The 19,088-nt window shown below is 34.5% G+C and overlaps 1 protein-coding gene across 1 annotated transcript in view; it reads right to left on the bottom strand.

The window, feature by feature from the left end:
• Positions 1-18,623, bottom strand: part of LRIG3 (leucine rich repeats and immunoglobulin like domains 3) — a 57,107-nt gene extending 38,484 nt beyond the window's left edge. Inside the window, 3 exon segments of the mRNA XM_074269812.1 lie at positions 11,679-11,753; positions 12,032-12,103; positions 18,041-18,623. Coding sequence (XP_074125913.1) covers positions 11,679-11,753; positions 12,032-12,103; positions 18,041-18,291 — 398 coding nt within the window. The 5' untranslated portion in view covers positions 18,292-18,623.
• Positions 18,624-19,088: the final 465 nt, after the last annotated feature.

Below are 19,088 nucleotides of genomic sequence, written 5' to 3'. Positions count from 1 at the left end.
CTGGGTTATAATTCAAAAAGATTATGACAGAATATAAACATCTTCTAGTTAGGTATAATGTATAATATACAGCAGGAACATATGGGAAAATATCAAACACTGTGCATGTATACAATTTGTATGTGTGTAAGCTAGTGATGACTCACTAGACTGTGCCACTGGTCTGCTTCTGGGAAAAGCAGTTGTTGAATTAAGTCAGAATTGAGAGTTTCCTTCTCTGGGGTATAGATAGATCAATGTTCTAAGAAAAAATTACTTCAGTAAAATCTCAGAATTCTGAAACAATAGTTGATCATCTTTAATGTAACCAGTTGGAGAATGTAACTAATTGGAGTAAATGGAGAACATTATATGTTTCAGTGATTTATAAATAAAGAATTAGAGAACTTAAAAATAATTGAGGAAACATGGACATTACGATGATTATAAGATGATGGGATAAATGGAATTTATATGATTATAGAAAGTAGATGAAAATTTGGCTATTAGCTAGATCAACTAGTGGGACTGAGATATGTTATTTGAAAATAGTGCTGATCAACTTAGCAGCGGATGCATCTGTTTAGCCCAAATCTACTTTCTCCAAGCAACATTTCTGGACAATTACTAAGAGGACAAAGAAGTTTAAAATTCCACAGTCGTTAGTTACCCAAGTAGATGGATTTTCCTTACTCACGTGTTTGCTTAGCAAGTTTGTGTTCATACTTACTTTCCCCTTTAAATGCTGACTGATGTGACTTAAGTTTACATATGAACTATGATATATTTATTACTCCTGAAGTTACTTTAATATATGAGTACTTGTGATGTTGTTATTATTTCTTTTACCTTATTATTAAAGAAATGATTATGTTTAGGATCTAAAAGTAGCATCACTGTAGTTAGATGTGTATAAGTAAAAATACACTGGAGGGGGCTAAAGAATTAAAGTAATGGGCAGGTTGTAATGTAGTTGTGTGGTAGAGGGACTTCAAACTTTGGAAACCTCATTATGTTAAGGGCAGGTTGAAGAAAGTAAATCCAAACTAAAGAGTAAATAGGTGTCAATATATCTTGTATGAAAACTTTGAGACACTGCAGCATGGATGGCCATCCACACACTCATGTGAAAACAAAGATCCGTATTTATAACCAAACATACAAAGGGAAAGACAAAAGTAATAAGCTATTTTTTACTATTTCTCCTTTACTTAGGAATATTTTGTTGTAAAATTGACGAAAATTATGCAAGCATAGATTTTAGTCTAGACTTTTCCACTCCCCACACTGACCACCTCCATTAATCTTCAAAATTCCCACAAATTATGATTTGTTCCAAGTTTCAAAGTAATTAATGCCAAAGCTAACTGGAATCTAGATTTCCTAACATGTCTCTGTTTCCTTAAGCAATTCTTTACTGTAAAGATTTTATGTGATTTTTAGAGGTCAGCATTTTAAAAGTAGGGAATAAAAAAAAAAGGTCTCATTCATAACAAAGCATAGTCTACTTAAAGAAAATCCTTTGCCAACAAAGGTTGCTATTCTAAAGTGGGAGAGGAGGAGGGCGAATTAGTAAAAATTGAAGAACAAATATGGGAATTTTCCCCTTCAAATTGTGTATTATGACTTTGGGAGGAGAATATTTTAAACTAATAAAACACATTTCTAAATACAGCAGCTGAGATACAACACAACATAGACTCTCTGAAAAGTTCTATCAGATGGTGGAGTAAATCAGTACCTAATTTTATGGAATTTCAAAATGTTCTTCAACTGGATTTTTTAAAAAAAGTATAGCACTTGCCTATTGGTGATGGCATGGTTTACAAAATGATCTCATCTTCTATCTCATTTGAAGTCAATAATGCTACTACTCGTAATAAGGAAGCTGAGATTCCTGAAATAAAAGTAATTTGTCCAAAGTTAAAGAACTAAGTCATATTATCATTCATTTTGACTTGTAAGGAATAATCAGGGGCAGCTAAGTGGAATACTGGATATGATTTTGGATTTAAAAGTCAGGAATAACTCATCTTCCTCAGCACAAATCTGGCCTCAGGCACTTGTCCTAGTCAAGTCATTTAAATATTTGTCTCAGTTTCTTGTCTTTTAAAATGAGCTAGAGAAGGAAACAGCAAACTTCAGTATCTCTGCCCAAAAAAACTTCAAATGTGGCCATGAAAAGTCAGATGCTACTGAAAAATAGACTTAACAGGGAACAGTCATAGATAATCTCAGTTATATTTTACAAACTGAATCCTAGAGACCTAAGTGATCCATAAAAGGTTTAAACAGAAGTAAAAGCAGCAATGCAGACATTCAAATCCAGTCTTCCAAAATCAAATTAAAAATTATTTAAAGTGTGCCATGATGTGTTTTCCCTAAAAGATCTTCTGACATCACATACACACATCCTCAGGAAATTAATCACACATGCCATCATAGACACAGAGATCTGGACAAAAAGTAGCTTCTGCTGAAAATATATAAAATATTTTAGGGTACTGATTCATTTTAAGTTGAGAGGCTGTTAGAGAAACAAAAAAAATTTAGAAAATCCATCTTTTATTTTCTAGTCTATGATTAAAGAAACAACAAAAAAGAATTTATTATACTGTCTAAGCTGAAATTGACTACTTTTGTATTTTTAAATCACATCTGAATAATTAAAATTTTGAAATACTAGCCTATTTGTTAGAAGCACTTATGTTTGTTATTGAAAAATATTCAGAATAAGTTTGTTGTTTTAGTTAAATAAAACAACACTTGTTGTTTTTAACTGGAGAGCTGCTATTTTCCTAAACCTAATACTGTTCACTGTATATACAGATGAAACTAATGATTCATCATTACTAGGGTCTCAATTTCCAAATTGAGTTTCCATCAATGATAATGTTTTCACACTGGTTCATCTTCACTCTAGCCTCCTCTAGGAGTAGGGAGAGCATAGATTCAAGATTATTGATTCTTCTTGTAGGAGCTACTATAAAAATTGCAACAGTTCCTCACTACCATCACTTCCTTCCCACATCTGCTTACTTTAACTACAGAAAAAGTAAATACTCACTATTTTCTCAAAATCTACCTTCATTTTAAAAATGCATGCTTTCTTTCCTTTTCTTTCTTTTTATTGTGGGGGATAGGAGAACATAGCTAATGCAAAAAACAATTTTTGCATAACTACAGATATTTTTAATAGGCTTTATTCTTTTATTTTTGCCTTCATAATAGGCAGGGGCAAGGGAGGATGGAGGAGGAAAAAAAGAGAATTTGGAGTGGAAAATAAAATTAAAAATAAATTAAAATGCATATTTGCCTTCTAAACTAGATAGATCTATATCTGACTTTTGAAGAATATTTGTATTAAGACAATGAAGAGACTGATATGCATGGCAGAAGAAGCACCCATACTGCAGAAATGAGGATTCATCAATATAAAATATCCAACAAGAAAAATTACTTTAGTTTGATTAAAGTATAGAAAATTTAAAAACTGTCTTATTATCAATAAAATCCAGCTCTCTATCAAACTACACACACACACACACACACACACACACACACACACACACACACACACACGTGTGTGTGTGTGTGTGTGTGTTATGTTGGAACAATATCAGAAATATATGCTAATTAATAAAATTCACTGTATGCAGAGATAGTGTAGTATGATGCAGAGATAGCAGAATATCATATACTTCTGACTTCAGCTGCCTGATCCAATGCCAACCATTATCCACACCCAGTCAATTCTTACTATAGTTTCTATCCCTGTGGCAAGTTTCCCCACTAATGGGGGAAAGAGCCGTAATAGCTCTGACTTCCATTGGAACTGCAGCAAGGCATTTAGCTTCCCAGTGTAAGAGAATGACTGGCAACCACCAAAAATCTTTCCTTTTGAGCTGCTAATATTAAATCTTATTTTGCAATTTTTTTTCAGCTAAATGAAAACTGTCATTATCAACTACACAATTAATATTACAATATAATGAAATTTGATCAAAATTCACTATTTTTAAAATTTATTAGTTTTTATTTTCATTCATAGTTGATCATATAACACTATTACTATATACAATGTTCTCCTGATTCTGCAGTATTTTGGTATTAATTCATATAAGTCTTCCCAGATTTTTCTAAAAGTACTCTTCTCATCATTTTTTACAGTGCAATGATATTCCACCACAACCATATACCACAACTTGTTCAGCCATTTCTTAATTGACAGGGATCCCATCAATTTTCAATTCTTTGCCATCACAAAAAGAGCAACTATAAATATTTTTGTGCTTATAAGTAATTTTCCTTTGAAAATACACTATTTTTAGTCATAAAAGTTTAGTTATCACCAAGAGGAGAAATTCTATTTCTTATTCACCCTGACCTCTGAAATATAAGGGGAAGAAAGGTAATAAAAATGAATATTATCTGGAAAAGTTTATTGGAAAACAATATTCTCCATATAAACTTTTTAATACCCTCCTTCATTGAATTACAGTATAATAAGAGAACTATTCTTGAGAGATAAAATGACTAATACACATTCAGAGAAGTTGATGTGCAATGCAGAGTCTAGGGCAAAGTCAGGGGGCAGAAAGCAAAAAGATCACAGAATCAGAAGCTGACAAATTCAAATCTCTCATTTTAGAGATGTGTGCAAGGACTTACAGTTACTAAGTGTAAGAAGCTGAATTTGAAATCAAGTCTTCTGATGTTGGGGCTTATATCACTACTCCCAATATTCCCTCCTGCTTTTTTATTTCCTGTTTCAAAAGCCATACAAAATGTACTCTGATGTAAGAAGAGTGTGCTTAGGCTAAAAGTGTTCCTGAATTAGCCCTTATTTTTGACTCAGTTGTTACCTGAATCAATCAAGCTAAAAATGTGGCCAAAAGAGAAATCAGAGGTAGAAAGCATCTTATTTTTTTTTGTTTCCTTCAAAAATTCAAATAATCAATTTCCTATGTTATATAGTATCTTAAAAGTAAGGCAAGCAGATAGACCCTCAGTCTTGGCATTAGAAAACCTGGGATGGATATCCATCTTAGCTGAGTCACCATGATCAAGTCACGTGATCTCTCAGTGTCCCTAAGCAAATAAAAAACTAAATTATAAATGAATTATCCATCTGTATTAATGAAGAGATATTTCTACAATACTGATGAAGTCACAAATTTGGATTTTAAAAAATTACACTAGGGTCAAATATCAATGGTCTATGTCACTGACACAGAGAATTCTTGGATGAGGAAAATACCTCCACTAATGCAGGTCTGTGCCTTCTTTTCAACTTTTAGACTTAAAGTTACTTATCAAAATAATGAGAGGTTAAGTTCCTTGCCCAGTGTCACAATGACAGTATGTCTTAGGTCTATAACCCAGAAATTCTTGACTTCAAAGCTACCTCTCTTTCCCTTGTTATGGTATCTCTCAGACAACTTCCCTTGCAGACCAACTCTTTTTTTTTTTTTTTTTTTTTTTTTACCTTTTTCCTTTCTGCTCTTGGCATACCATTCTATCTGAGCCCCCCCCCCAAAAAAAAAAAAAAAAAAAAAAGCATTACCCTGGTCATTTTAGAGTCAATTTTTTTTGTTTGTTTTCTATAGTTTGTCACTCAACTGTCAGCTTTTCCTCTTTTCCAAAGTCTAGTGTCCCTCATCACTCCTCACCTGTATTACTAAACAACTTAACTGATCTTTAGGATTGTAGGGTTTTCCTTCCACAATCTATATCCATGCTGACTACTGAACAATTTTTCTAAAACATGCTTTTATTATGCAGGAAACCCCAACAATTTCATGTTATCCACAGTCTCAGATTCCAAGTTTCCTGTTCCTACACTCAAGAAACTCTGTAGGTAGTTAGATAAATAAATGAATATATAAATAAATTAAAAGATTACCCTTTACCATTTATAAACACTCAAGTTTACAAGCTTTTCACAGGTTATCTCATATGGGAGGAGGTTGGCAGGGCAGACAGTTTAATTCTCATTTTCATAGAATTATATAATTGAGAGCTGAAAGGGCTCTAAAGCTTGAGGCCATCTAGTCCAAGCCTTCATTATACAAGTGATGACTATGACTATTAAGACCAGTAAGGGTAATAAGTCACTTGTTCAAGATTTTACAGTAAGTGAGGTCTTATAAACCTAAATCACAATCTGTTCTATTTTTTCATCTGTTATGCTCTGTTTTGTTATTTTTTAGTTTTTTATAGCTCCAAGACTTCCCCTTGCCCAATTCTTTCTCTTAAGACTTAGCCTCAAAATAGTCGTGTGACATGTATAAGATCAGAAAGATAAACAGAATACCCAGGTATCCCAGTTCTGTTCTGGGATTCTTTAGTTTATACCATGATGCTTCTTTATTTAATAAGCCAAATATGGGAATTCACATTTTTATGATGCTTAATACAACTACATAGTTCAATATGTAGTTTCAAATATATTTCAATTGTATTTCCATATTCAATTGTTTAAATTACTCAATAAACATATTTACTGTTTCATATACAATATAATTCTTAAGGATACAAAGACAAAACTTGCAAGAGTCAAAGGTCTTACATTCTACAAGGGATATGGGTATGGAGGTGGGAGCTTGAGGAAGCATGAAACAGCATATACTCTAAGAAGCAAAATCAAAGTATAGACAAAGTCATCAATATAATTTCAAGAAACAGAAAATCCTCAAATGATGTGACCAAAGGATATGAATAAACAATTCTCAAAATAAATACAAACCATTAAAAACCATACAAAAGAATATTCCAAATCACTATTTGAAAAGAGAAATATAAATTTCACCATATATCCAGTCAAACTGGCAAATGTGACCAAAAAAAAAAAGAAAGAAAGAAAGATATTTACTGATGGAAGAATTGTTGAAAGAAGAAAATAATAATAGTTGTTAATGGAACTGTGAATTGGTCTTAACAATTCTGAAAAGGAATTTGTAATTATGCAAAAAAAAATTAAAATACCTATACTCAAACATTCCATTGCTAGGCCTATGTCCCAAGGAAGACATAAAGAAAAGTCCCAGAGATACCAAAATGTATATAGCGGATTTTTTTTTGGGGGGGGGGCAGGAGGGAGGTAAAAACATAGTACTGTATGTTAAAAGACAGGCAAAAAGAAAGACCCCATATATATCAAAATATTTATAGTAGGTTTTTATTACTGTTATGTGGTAAGAGCATAAAACTGGAAAGTCAAAACTCATCAATAGGGATATAACTAATTGTTATTTTTTTTTAATTGTCAGTTTTATAATGAATTGTTTCTACGCTACAAGAAATTCTGAATACAGAGATACATGGAAATATGTATGGGAACTCATTCAAAATGAAATAGATACACACAAATGACACATATTGTTGCAATAATGAAAATGGAAACAATTCAGTCAATAAGCATTTACTAAGCACCTACTATGTACTAGGCACTATGCTAAGTGCTAGGGATGCAAAGAAAGGCAAAACAAAGTCCCTATACTCAAGCTGAATGCTATAAAATTAATTGTAAACACCCAAGTTGGTCCCCAAAGAAAATAGATGAAAAAGCATTGTCTCTCTCTCCAACTCTATGAATCTATGCAGAAATGTGAGAATTAAACACTAAATGAGGTCAAACTTTTTTGTTATGTTGGCTAACTCTACTGAACTCTTCCCTTCCCCTTTTAAAAGATGGCTCTCTAGTCAGCAGGGAAAAAACATTCAGATATGTAAAAGTCAAAATATAAAACATAACAATAAAAATTTGCCATAAAAATAGGGAAAGAGAATGCAAACCTGGGAGGATCATGCCTTCTATCCTTTACTGATTTATCTCATTTATTATACATATGCTTTGGTATAGCAAATATAGAATAAGCTCCCTAAGAAAAAATACCTATATATTATTCTACAATGAAAATACTTAAACTTATTGCTGGCCCAAAGCAGGTGTTCAAAAATTATTTGACTGTTAGTAAGTGCATCAGAAGATGCTCACTGAATGAAAGTGAGCAGCTAAATATAAGCAAAGGTTAATGAGGAAGTAGATGTAAAAACATATCTGAATATCACTTAAATTGCATTTCACCTACAATTTATACTGTGTGACTCTGAATTCTGAGGGAAACACAAAAAAGCAACTTATATGACATCATCTTTACTAATGACTTAATGGTAATCTTTAACTGTAGCAATTTTCATGCCACTGCAGAGCAATGCATTCATTATAATCATCAAAAAACATTTTAAAAAGATATTTTGTCAAATAATTGTCCCAACTCTTTAGTCTGTTCTCTCTCCTGAACTCCAGTTCCAGTTGGTCAACTGCCTGCTGGAAATTTCTCCTTAGAGATCCTATAGATATCTCAACATTATGTCCAAAATAGAAATTATTGTATAACTCATAACCCATTACTTCTCAAACATCATTATTTCTTTTTCCGGCACTCTTCTCTTCCTAGTTACTGAGGTTTGTAACAACAGAGTCATCCTTGATTCTGACCTCATCTTCACTACCCCACCCCATGACCATTTGCAGTTAATTCTCAAGTCTTATTGATTCTATCTCACAATATCATGGGATCATAGATAAGTCCCTTCACAGTATAGAAGAAACTATGGCCAAGAAAATTTAAATAATATGCTAAAGGTTCACCCAGGTGAGTGGTAGAGGGTTGGAAGTTAGATTCTCTAATTCTAAATCCAACATGCTGTCCACTAATATCACCCTGCTCTTCATATCTCTTTTACATTTGTTCATCACTTCTAAGCAAACAGTATCCTTCACAAGTTCTTACCAAAACTCCTATAATTGTTCAGTTATGTCTGATTCTCCTTAAGCCCATTTGGAATTTTCTTGGCAAAGACACTGGAGTTATTTACCATTCCCTTCTCCACATCATTTTACAAAATGAGGAAACTGAGAACAAGAAAGGACTTGTCCAGGTTCACAAAGCAAGTAAGTTCTGAGGCCACATTTGAATTAGCATCTTCCTGACTCTAGGCCCAGTATTCTATCCATGCACTATCCAGTTGTACCCCAAAATTCCTATACAGACTGTTTGATTTGTCTTAATTCTAGTCTACTCTTTCCAATACATCCTTGCCAAAGACCTTTTCTAAAGGCTCAACTTCTACTCATATCATTTTTCAGCTCAAAAACTAACTGTCACTGACTTCCTAAACACCTCCAGTATTACATACTAATTCCTAATTCTGCAATCTTTCTTAGCTGTTTCTCAAACTCAACCCTTCAGTCTCTAGGAAAACCATTCCCTATACGTGAGATATAATTCAGCTTAATCTCTGCTAGAACAGAAATTTGAATGGAGTTCATAAAGGGGAGTGGTATGAAATAAATTTGGAAAATGATTTTGGCAGCTCAATAATGGAAGAGCCTTAAATACCATGCTAAAAAGTTAATATTTCATTCTAGAGAAATGTTTTTGAACAGGAGAATGAAACAGGTAAATATATATTTTAAAAGATTGTTTTGGCAGGTATGTAAAGGATAAAGTAGAGAAAGGAAAGACTGAAAGCAATCCTATGTATTCCTCTTATTTACAGACCACCTTTTATTTTGTCAAAACAGATTATCAATTATAATAAATATGCCTTTGGATTTTCCATCTATAATTTTCCCATTCAAAGAAAAGGTACTTCCCTCTAAAGAAGCACCTCATCTACCTTTGGGATGCTTTATAAATTTTTAAAGAACATATGTGTTGCACATTATTTAATGAAACTTATAGGCAGAGGATAAAATAGATCAGACAAGGAGATTTTTCAGAATTTTCAAAGTTGGGGGAACAGGGTAAAATTATTCAGATAATTTTATTACAATAAATTTAACACATGAAAGCAAATTATCCTTAGCTTCTGTGGAGTTGTTTCATAATTCTTTATCTGAACAAATAATCATTGAAATAATTAATGAGACTATATGAGATAGTAAAACAAAGGTGAGGGAGAATGTATATCTCAATTTATTTTATGTATGGGGGACGACTTCAGAAGTACAAAATAATCAAAGCATCTAATTTTCAGATACAATTCTCATTTTTCTGATTATTAATTATATCTTCAAAATCATTGGGCTTTTCCCAATATAACACTAGTCTCTCTAGTTAATTTTTTGGGGAAAAAAGATTTTCCTCCATTGCCATGCAGACTACAATATTCCACATCTGATCTTCTCCACAGCCAAATTTTTTGGATTTGTTCCTCTAACAACAGTCATAAGGTATTTAGTGACCTCAAGGAGTATCTAAAGGAATCAATCACCCTAAGTCTTGGCAAGGATTTCAGAGTCAAATGGTAGCTTCCCAGGAGTTAAATTTACTTAAAGTTATATACAAGACAAAAAGTAAGATTTTGCAAAGTTCTAAAAAAGTCTTTCTTAGCTTAGTGAAAGAAAAAGAAAATGAGTAACAAAACTTAATGTGCATGCACATGCGTGCACACACGCACACACACACACACACACACACACACACACTTCACACACCACACAAGTTCCTTTTAAAATTTAGTAGCTATTGGTAAAATACCATCTGCTTTTTTCTTTCTTTTCTGATTTGAATCTGTGGAAAAACTACCTCAGTATCAGATGTCATTTAGTTCTTATTCAAACAGAAGAGTGCAGACACAGTGGCTGCACCAGGGACTTAGCTGACCTAGGCTCACAGTAAAAACAAACCTCTATAAATCACCAGATGTAAGCAATTGAAGAGTGATCATTTTAATTAATTGAACAGCTTCCTTGAAATTTACTGCATAATTTCAACCTTTCTAGTACCTTTCCCAGGAGCTACAAGAAGAAATGTCTTATTTCACCTAACATATCTAAAAGAGGAATTCCACTTCCCCCCCCCCCCTAATTTCACTGGTTTAAAAGCTAATTTAAAGTGATTCAAGTTTCTTATATTTATTTACTGACTTTCATTTCCAGAATTTACATAAAACTAAAGTATGTGCATTTGAAAAATTCTATCTTAAAATACCTCTAAAAGTGAGAGCTGCACCAAAACCAATCTTAAAAGTACAACTATAAACACTTACTCTGGCTTAGATGTTTGGAAACTGGAAAATATTGTTAATTTTAATGAAAAACTTATACAGAAAACAGAGTAGCCAAAAGTACTTATATTCTCAACCACATATTCAATTTTAACTTGATAACTTGATATTTTGGGTCAATGTTTCCAAATCTATATACAAAATCCTGACTTTCATTACTGGCGCCACTTTGGGAGACATATGATGGCTTATTACTAAGTCTTATTACTCTTCAAAAAACAGTGCTGATCTTTCTCCACTAGGAAAGACGTAATCCACAGTCCTCAGGCACGATGCCAAGCACTAAACACCACTGGAATTAAGCCCTTGGTTTGTATATACATCATCAAATGTGTCCACATAAAGGGTAAAGGTGATTTGTATGACTGTAGACCAGAATAAGAATATGGTTGCATGATGACAATGTTAGGTAACTTTTAACTGCTATACAATCACAGGCTCTAAAACACAATGATCTGATTTGAAAGGCAGTATATATTGACTACTTGCACCTGTCCATTACGTGATGCATTAAATATTCTCAAGTACCACAAACTATTGTTTTCTACAACTTTAAGCACTGGTACCTCTAGGTAGAAAATCATTATCTTACTACATCAAAGAGCAATATATTGACTTACAGAGATAGAAGAGTGATATTCGCTGCTGCAGGTCCCAGATTAGGTATGGTCTCAAATTCATTGTTGTTCAGTTTCCTAGGAATTCCATAAGGAGCAAATCAGTCTAATGGTAACATATTATCTAAACTTTTAAAAATGATTCCCCCAAATTTCAAGAAACATTATTTAAGTGCATATTATATATATATATGTGTGTGTGTATGTGTATATATATATGTATGCATGCATATGTTTATATACATGTACATATATAAATAAAATATAGCTTTTTCTATACATATATGCACAAATTGTGTCATATTACTTTATCTAGACACTAATTTTAAAATAACCTAGAACTTAACATTACTTACACTTCTTGAAGTCTTTGGAGGTGACTCAGAGAACTTGCTTTGATTAAAGACAATTTGTTGTGACTTAAGTCCCTGTGAAGTAACAAAAATAAAGTTAGGGTAAATAGCCATATTTAATAGAGCTTAACTAACTACATTGAGATTATGGGTATCTCCATCAACATTAGATAGAGTATATAAAACGTGCTCACATATTTTCCATGAACTACTTTACAACAAAAATACCAACTATGACAACAAAATGAGTCTACAAAGTTGGCAATTTCAAATGCTTTTAACCCACAAACTTTTTAAAAGATGGCTCTTGGCACCTGGTGAACAAGCTTTTGTGAACCGGTTGTTCCTCTCCTTGATATTATGAAGTCATGCCATTCAAAAAGTGGCTAATTAGGCAGGTTGCTGAAACTGCAACCTCTGAAGAAATCTTATTACCATAAAATTAAGTATTAAACCATTTAGTTGGGCCAAACAAAATAGACGTTGCTTTATAAACATGTTTATTTGCTTGAGTTCATTTATTTTGTTATTTGTCTCAGCATTTATGTAAAAAAAAAAACTGAAAATTTTTAGTCCTTACTTTCCTAAGATTATTCAATCCAGCCTTATTTAGATATTTATTTATTTGAAACCTCATAGTTAAGCACAGATTGAGCAAGAGGAAAACAACCTACTGTATTACTCACTGAAAAAGACAAATGATTTGTAAAAATTCTGTTAAAAGAAAATGTGGGTTTTTCAAGTAGTAAAAAAAGTTCCCTCCTAAAAACTTTAAAATTCTTTATAGCATCTATTTCTATAACATAATTAAAAGATAAGGAGGAATCGTCACTTTTGATACAAAATTCAATAGTTTTGTAGGATGTCACCTTAATATTTAAGTACTAAGGAGATTTAAGGACTACCTGCTAAAGAGGTATCTTCAACACGTGTGAAGAAACAGAACCACTGAACAGATTACGAAAGCCACAAAATTCAAGCTAGAAATTAGTCTGAGGAGGAGTTCCCCTCCAATTTAGGTTAACCAGCTTGTAAAGGATCAATTCTTTCAATGTTTAAAAAAGTAATTAGCCATGTAAGATAACTAATGTTTGGTGAAGAAGATACCACTCATTTATGGTGGGCATATGAGAAATATTCAAAATTCTAAGAAGAATGTTAAATTCCTTATTAGCAAACCTACCAGTCCAGAATTAGCAATACTGGATTTCTACATTTCACCTCAAAAATTCCACTAAGGTTTTATTCAAAACATTTTTGCCTAAGGACCTACCAGACAGTAACAGACATGAGTAGATTTGTTCTGCTAGGGTTATAACATGAAAAAAAAATCTGGCAGAGTATTTAAACTATAAAAATCCTGCAATTACAACCACTGCTGTGCATGATCACCATAGTGGAGCCAGACACTTTCACTTACACAGCTCAAGCACACATCCATCTGGAGTCGATCAAGGGAACCGTGAGCAGAACAATTCACATTATGTTTCAAGCAAAAATTGTGCTTGTTTTTAGCACCATTGATATTTACTGATTTCCCATGAATTTTCCAAAAAAAAAATACATCAAAGAAACAGAGCTTTACCTGTAAGGCCAATTAAAGTCAATATATAGTTTCTTAAGGCCATTTAAGTGTCTTTCTATAGTCACAACCTTTAAATGTCATCATGCACATAGTAGGTGTTGAAAAATGGTTGTCAAAATGAAGAACTACAGTTATTATTATACTATACATTTGTATTTTTCCATTACTTCTGAAAGTTTTAAATAAGGAGAAGAGAAAGGAACAGAACTAGAAGAACCATAATTTATAAGCATGGGTCTGAGAGTACAGAGTGCCTTAAAAATATTCATTTTTCTTTTTTTTTTTTTTTTGGAGGAAAGGGAAAGGGGAAAACTAGTCAAAAAATCATTTAATCTTTTCTAACATTAACTAATGTTGCACAATCAAAAATGATGAGGAATAAAGGTCACTTTAAAATGACAATTACTGAGATCCTAAACAACAGGCTTTTTCAAGCATTTCCTTTGGACTGGAGCACATGCAAGTGATAAAGTCATCTCTAATCCAGGTGAAGAAAATGGGAACATTTGTCCCATATTTCCATTCCTGAGATTCTATTTCTGAATATAAATAAGACTACTAAAGACTTAAAACTAGGAAACTTTTAAGTACCTAAGTTTAGCTTTCTTACAGCTTAGATTTAAGAAACTCTTATTTCACAACTTAGGTCACATTTTCCTAATTGTAAACTCATACTATAGCTAGACTATACTCAAACATAGTTTTAAGATAAAGAATTTCAGTATTATTTTCTATCTTCAATTTCAATTCCTTCTCAAAAAGGCATAACGTATTTCTTCTTTGTGTCAACTATTTTTTAAAAACATGAGATAGGGAAAAAGTGAGGAGTGTGTGTGTGTGTGTGTGTGTGTGTGTGTGTGTGTGTGTGTGTGTGTGTGTTTTGGAGGGGAAGTTGAGGAGGGAGGGAAAACAGGTGGAGAGTTTAAATATTTACTAAGATCTTAAAGAGCAAAATATTTAAAATCAAGGCCTCTCATAGAAGAGCCTCTTCAAGGAGTCCCTCTCCTCACACTTTATAAGAGAGTGAACAAGATGAAAATATTTAATTTACAACATTTTGTTAGAGCTAGATTTTTCTTCCTTTTAGCATTCAGAAACCTGACTCCCAAGTCAAATTTTAAAATGCAAATCCAGCAACAGCTTCTTAATCCCACAGGGGCCTGTAGAGCTGCTAATTCAGCAGAAATCTGTAAGGCTAAAAAACAAAAAGCCAGGCTGTAGCTGTTTTAAGACAGTGATCCAAAGTGACTCATAAATCAGCCTGCTATGTTCAAGTTTTAGTCTGGAAAATACAGAAAAACAGCTGTGAAAACCATAAAGGCCATTTCCCCCTTGACAATCCTCATAAAGACAGAGTGGATGCAAAAGAGGCCAAACTGAAGATGTAACATTAGCAGAGACTACCTTCTGGATGTTCACTTGAGCCTCAAGCAGATCTCAAAAATTCCTAGGTGATAAAGTAAATAATTCTAAAATTCCAGTGAGAATGTAATAATACTTGAGATTGGCAAAGCTACAACTTCTTCCCCTCCTGGCTATGAAACCTTCATTCTAACAAGATTCAGAGCACTTTGGAAGCACATACACTAGAAGTAAACTGAAGTCCAACTTTAAAGGAAATTGTAAACAAAGTTGTCCCAAATATTTACCAGTTTTTAATTCTCAAACAACCACTTTCATTCAAATATTAATTTTACTTTCTGTAAGAAAGACTAAGTAAAACACTCTTGTTTAAGATCTCAGTTCAACTGCTCCCTTTCTTCTCATAGGATGCTTCTAAGGCAATACTATCACAGATCAAAACTACAATTGAGCAATTTTTTTTTAATGTCATCATTTACAAACAACTGCAAATTCACTAGATAGCAACTTTCAAAACAAAAGATAACTATCAAAGTTATTTTGTAAGTCTCCTAAAAACTCAAGAAGAGACAAACTTTCACTAGTTCAATCCCCTAAGGGAAAAAGGTGTTAATTTGTTCACACTAAGTATAAGATGCAGAGAAACAATAAGAATTCTTTGTTTACTCCTCAGACTTAGAAACAAAACATTTATCTCCATACCCCCTCCAAGCTTTTCTAATTATGCAAAATATAAACAGTAGGTGTCTTCTCTACACCCTGCCAAAGATTTTCAAATGAGAAAATAGAAAAGGTTTTTCAATGCCCAATTCCACATGTTGTCCCACTCCCTTCCTTTATAAAATGCAGAGAGGGGCCCCCTAAAGCTTCCACAAACAAAAGAAGCATTTACATGAAAGAATTTGGACCACACGGTTGGTGACACCTACAAAGATGGTTAAAAGTCACAGAAGTACAAGAATGACACAGCTGTCCAATGAGTGATCACAGCAGGGTTTCTGACAACAGACCCTGTGCTTATTTATACAAGTGGGACTTATTTTCACATAAGTTTCAGGAATGTGAACTTGAAGAAAGACAATTTACTACAGGCCGGAAATGTAATCAAAGACTGCACTAACCAAATAAATTGCAATTTGTTTTTAGTGCACCACCAAATTATCTGCAAAACAAAATCCTAATTAGGTCAGTGCACTTTTAAGACAATGCTTAAATTGTTATTGAACTCCCTTTGGTTTAACAACTTATAACCAAGGGACACAGATGTTTTTTAAGAGTATCTACAAATTTACCCTCCCCCCCTTCCCTCCCAGATCCCCCCCCAAAAAAAAAGTGGAGTATAGCTACATACTTAAATTGGATTAAAAGAGTTTCTTTTATATTCATTAGATTCCATAAGTGAGAAAAACACTTTCAGCCAACTTGTTAAAAAAAATTTATTTTGTTTTTCTAAGGCCTGGATTTTTCATTGGTGCCCACCTTTTACCATTTCAATGTTCAGTTCCATATGTCGTCAATAGAGCCATTCACTTTTCATGAATGAGGCAGCATGACCTCCAGATGAGGCAAATGAACAGAATTAGCCACAACTAATTGGACGTCTTCCTGTTTTTAAAAAAAAAAAAACTTATCTCTTATTCTTGAACAATAAAATGAAGGCACCTTGAGGGCAGGTGCTGACTTCATTTTTGTTTTTGATAGTCAAATCTAGGAAAGCACCTTGCATGTAGTAGACTAAATTGAAATCAATAAAACTGCTAGTCTAGTCCTCTTGATGGCAAAGATGAAAAAAAAAAAAAAATATATATATATATATATATATATATATATATATATATATATATATATATATATACATTTACAATTATACCAATGGACCCCAAATCTCTATGGACTAAGCTTTTGACAAGCACAATGCATTATTTTAAAAATAATTTAGTGTTTTAAACAACCAAATTAAAATTTCTGTTTCTAGAAAACTATGAAACATGATGGACAAAAGTGTAATACTCTATTTTAGTCTACTGAGATTTCTCAAAATTAAAAGTAACTTTTCAGTTATTTAAACTAAAACTAATTTTGAGATCACCACACAAAGCTCTGGTGGACCTAATTTCAATCTTTAAAACTGCACCTTTTTCTCGTTTAGCCTGGAAAACTACTTTAAAATATAGTAACCCATTAAAAAAAAAAAAAAAAAAAAAAAAAAAAAAAAAAAAAAGTAGGCCTTAAAGTCTCCAAAACCAGGAGGGAAGAATTGGGAGGGAATCTCCAAATAACCGAACATTTTCTTTCTTTTTCTGCAACTCATGTGGAACAGTATTAGGTTTGCTGCCTTCAAATGTCAAATCACTAAATTGTAGGCCAATTCATATAACTCTTGCCCCCCCTCCCTTTTTTTTAACCCACGATGTCCTTCAAACACTTCTTGCTAAAAGCAGTTCACCTATTTAAGCAAAAGGCCCTGCTTAATTTCATTTGATTTTCTACCACCACGAAGGAAAACTAATCAGAAATTAAGAACTATAACACAGTAGAGAAGCCTAAAGGCTTCCTTATGTAAAATTCCGCACGAACAGCACGGTAAATAGGGGCAAAGAACAAACAGATCCTTTGTTGCACGAAAGCTATTAGAAAGGATCACGTAGTAACTGCGCAAATTGCCAATTGCAACGTGGAGCCCACTTGGTATCTGGGCAAATGGGAAGGCCAGAAAGGGCGCGATATTAGTCAGAAAATCAACTTTAACCGCAGGATCCCAACCCCGGATCAAACAGTAACTCTGGGGAGGCGGCAGGTTGCCTCTGGACCCCGTCCTCTTTGCTAAGTTTCTACTTGGAGGATCAGTATTGGGAGCCCAAGAGAAGGGGTTCCTTACCCTACCCAAGCAGCACCACCAGCCAGAGGGTACCAATAAAAGCATCCAGCAGACTGCCAGTGACGACGGACGGAAAGTGAGCCCAGACCTAGGCGCCTTCCCGGGCACAGGTCCCAGCACGGACCTGGGCTGGAGCCGCATTCCAGGGAATGCAATCAGGGACGAGTCCGGAAGAATAAGTACTTACAGCTGCACTACCCATGGCGGCAGAGGCTCCGGGAGCCCAGTCAGTCTCTTGCGGCTGCAGTCCAGCACGTCCCGTAGGCATCGGCAGGGAGCAGGGCATGGCGGGGAAGTGAAGACACCCGCGGGTGGGTGCCTGACGTCCTTCTGGCTGCTGCTGCTCTGCCCCACGGCCGAACGCACAAAGCCCAACAGAGTGGGGAGCAGCAGTCCCATCCCCAAGGCGGCGGCAGCGCGGAGCCTCGAGTGGCCCATCGCGGGGGCTCCCTGTGCCGCTTGGCCCGGAGCTTCAACAGCCCCCGCCCCACAATCACACTAACACACACAAGCACAAGCACACGGACACACGCACGCCACGGACTCAGCAACAACTCCTGCGCCCTCGACAATCCACACGCACGCCCCCCACTCACTCACACTTTCTTCTTTTATTCCAAACAACGAACTCCGTTCATGCCTCCCGACTGCTGGCAAGAAAAAGCAGACAGAGCCTCCGAGGGCTACAAAGTTGCACTCCGAGCTTTCTACGCGCTCCAAAACTCGCTCCCTCCCCTAGAAAACTTTTTCCCCCTCCCTAGCCCACAGCAACGTGAGAAACCTGAGCAGCTAAGATGGGAAGCCAAAGGAACCAAGGCACCTCTTCCTATTGGCTAGAGAGAGGCCCCACGTGACAAAAACAAGGCTAAAGGGAGGGGACAAGGGATAAAGTGGAGCTGAGATTGTAGGAAATTCCAAGCGATGCTTGCTGGCATCCTGGGCGAGACGTCTTAGTTTGGCCGGGGAATTGCTTCTATTCCTTATTTTGTGGAATGTCGAATTGCCCTAAAGAACAAGGAGACGGGGCACTCACTAGAACCGACCAAAGGGAGTTAGTTAAAAAATAAATGTTCTCAACTTTGCCCGGATTGTTTGACACAGTTATCTTTCTAAATCAGTTCTGTCTTTTTAATCAGAAAATCCTCCATTTCCAGCTCAAAGAAAACTCTAAGCTAGTTTCCACAAAGTAACTTTATTCTATTATATTTAACAGTAAAGTAAGCTGTAACAGTACA

Source organism: Sminthopsis crassicaudata, chromosome 5, assembly GCF_048593235.1.
Source record: "Sminthopsis crassicaudata isolate SCR6 chromosome 5, ASM4859323v1, whole genome shotgun sequence".
Taxonomy (NCBI): Eukaryota; Metazoa; Chordata; class Mammalia; order Dasyuromorphia; family Dasyuridae; genus Sminthopsis; species Sminthopsis crassicaudata.
This window is presented reverse-complemented; position numbering and strand designations above follow the sequence as displayed.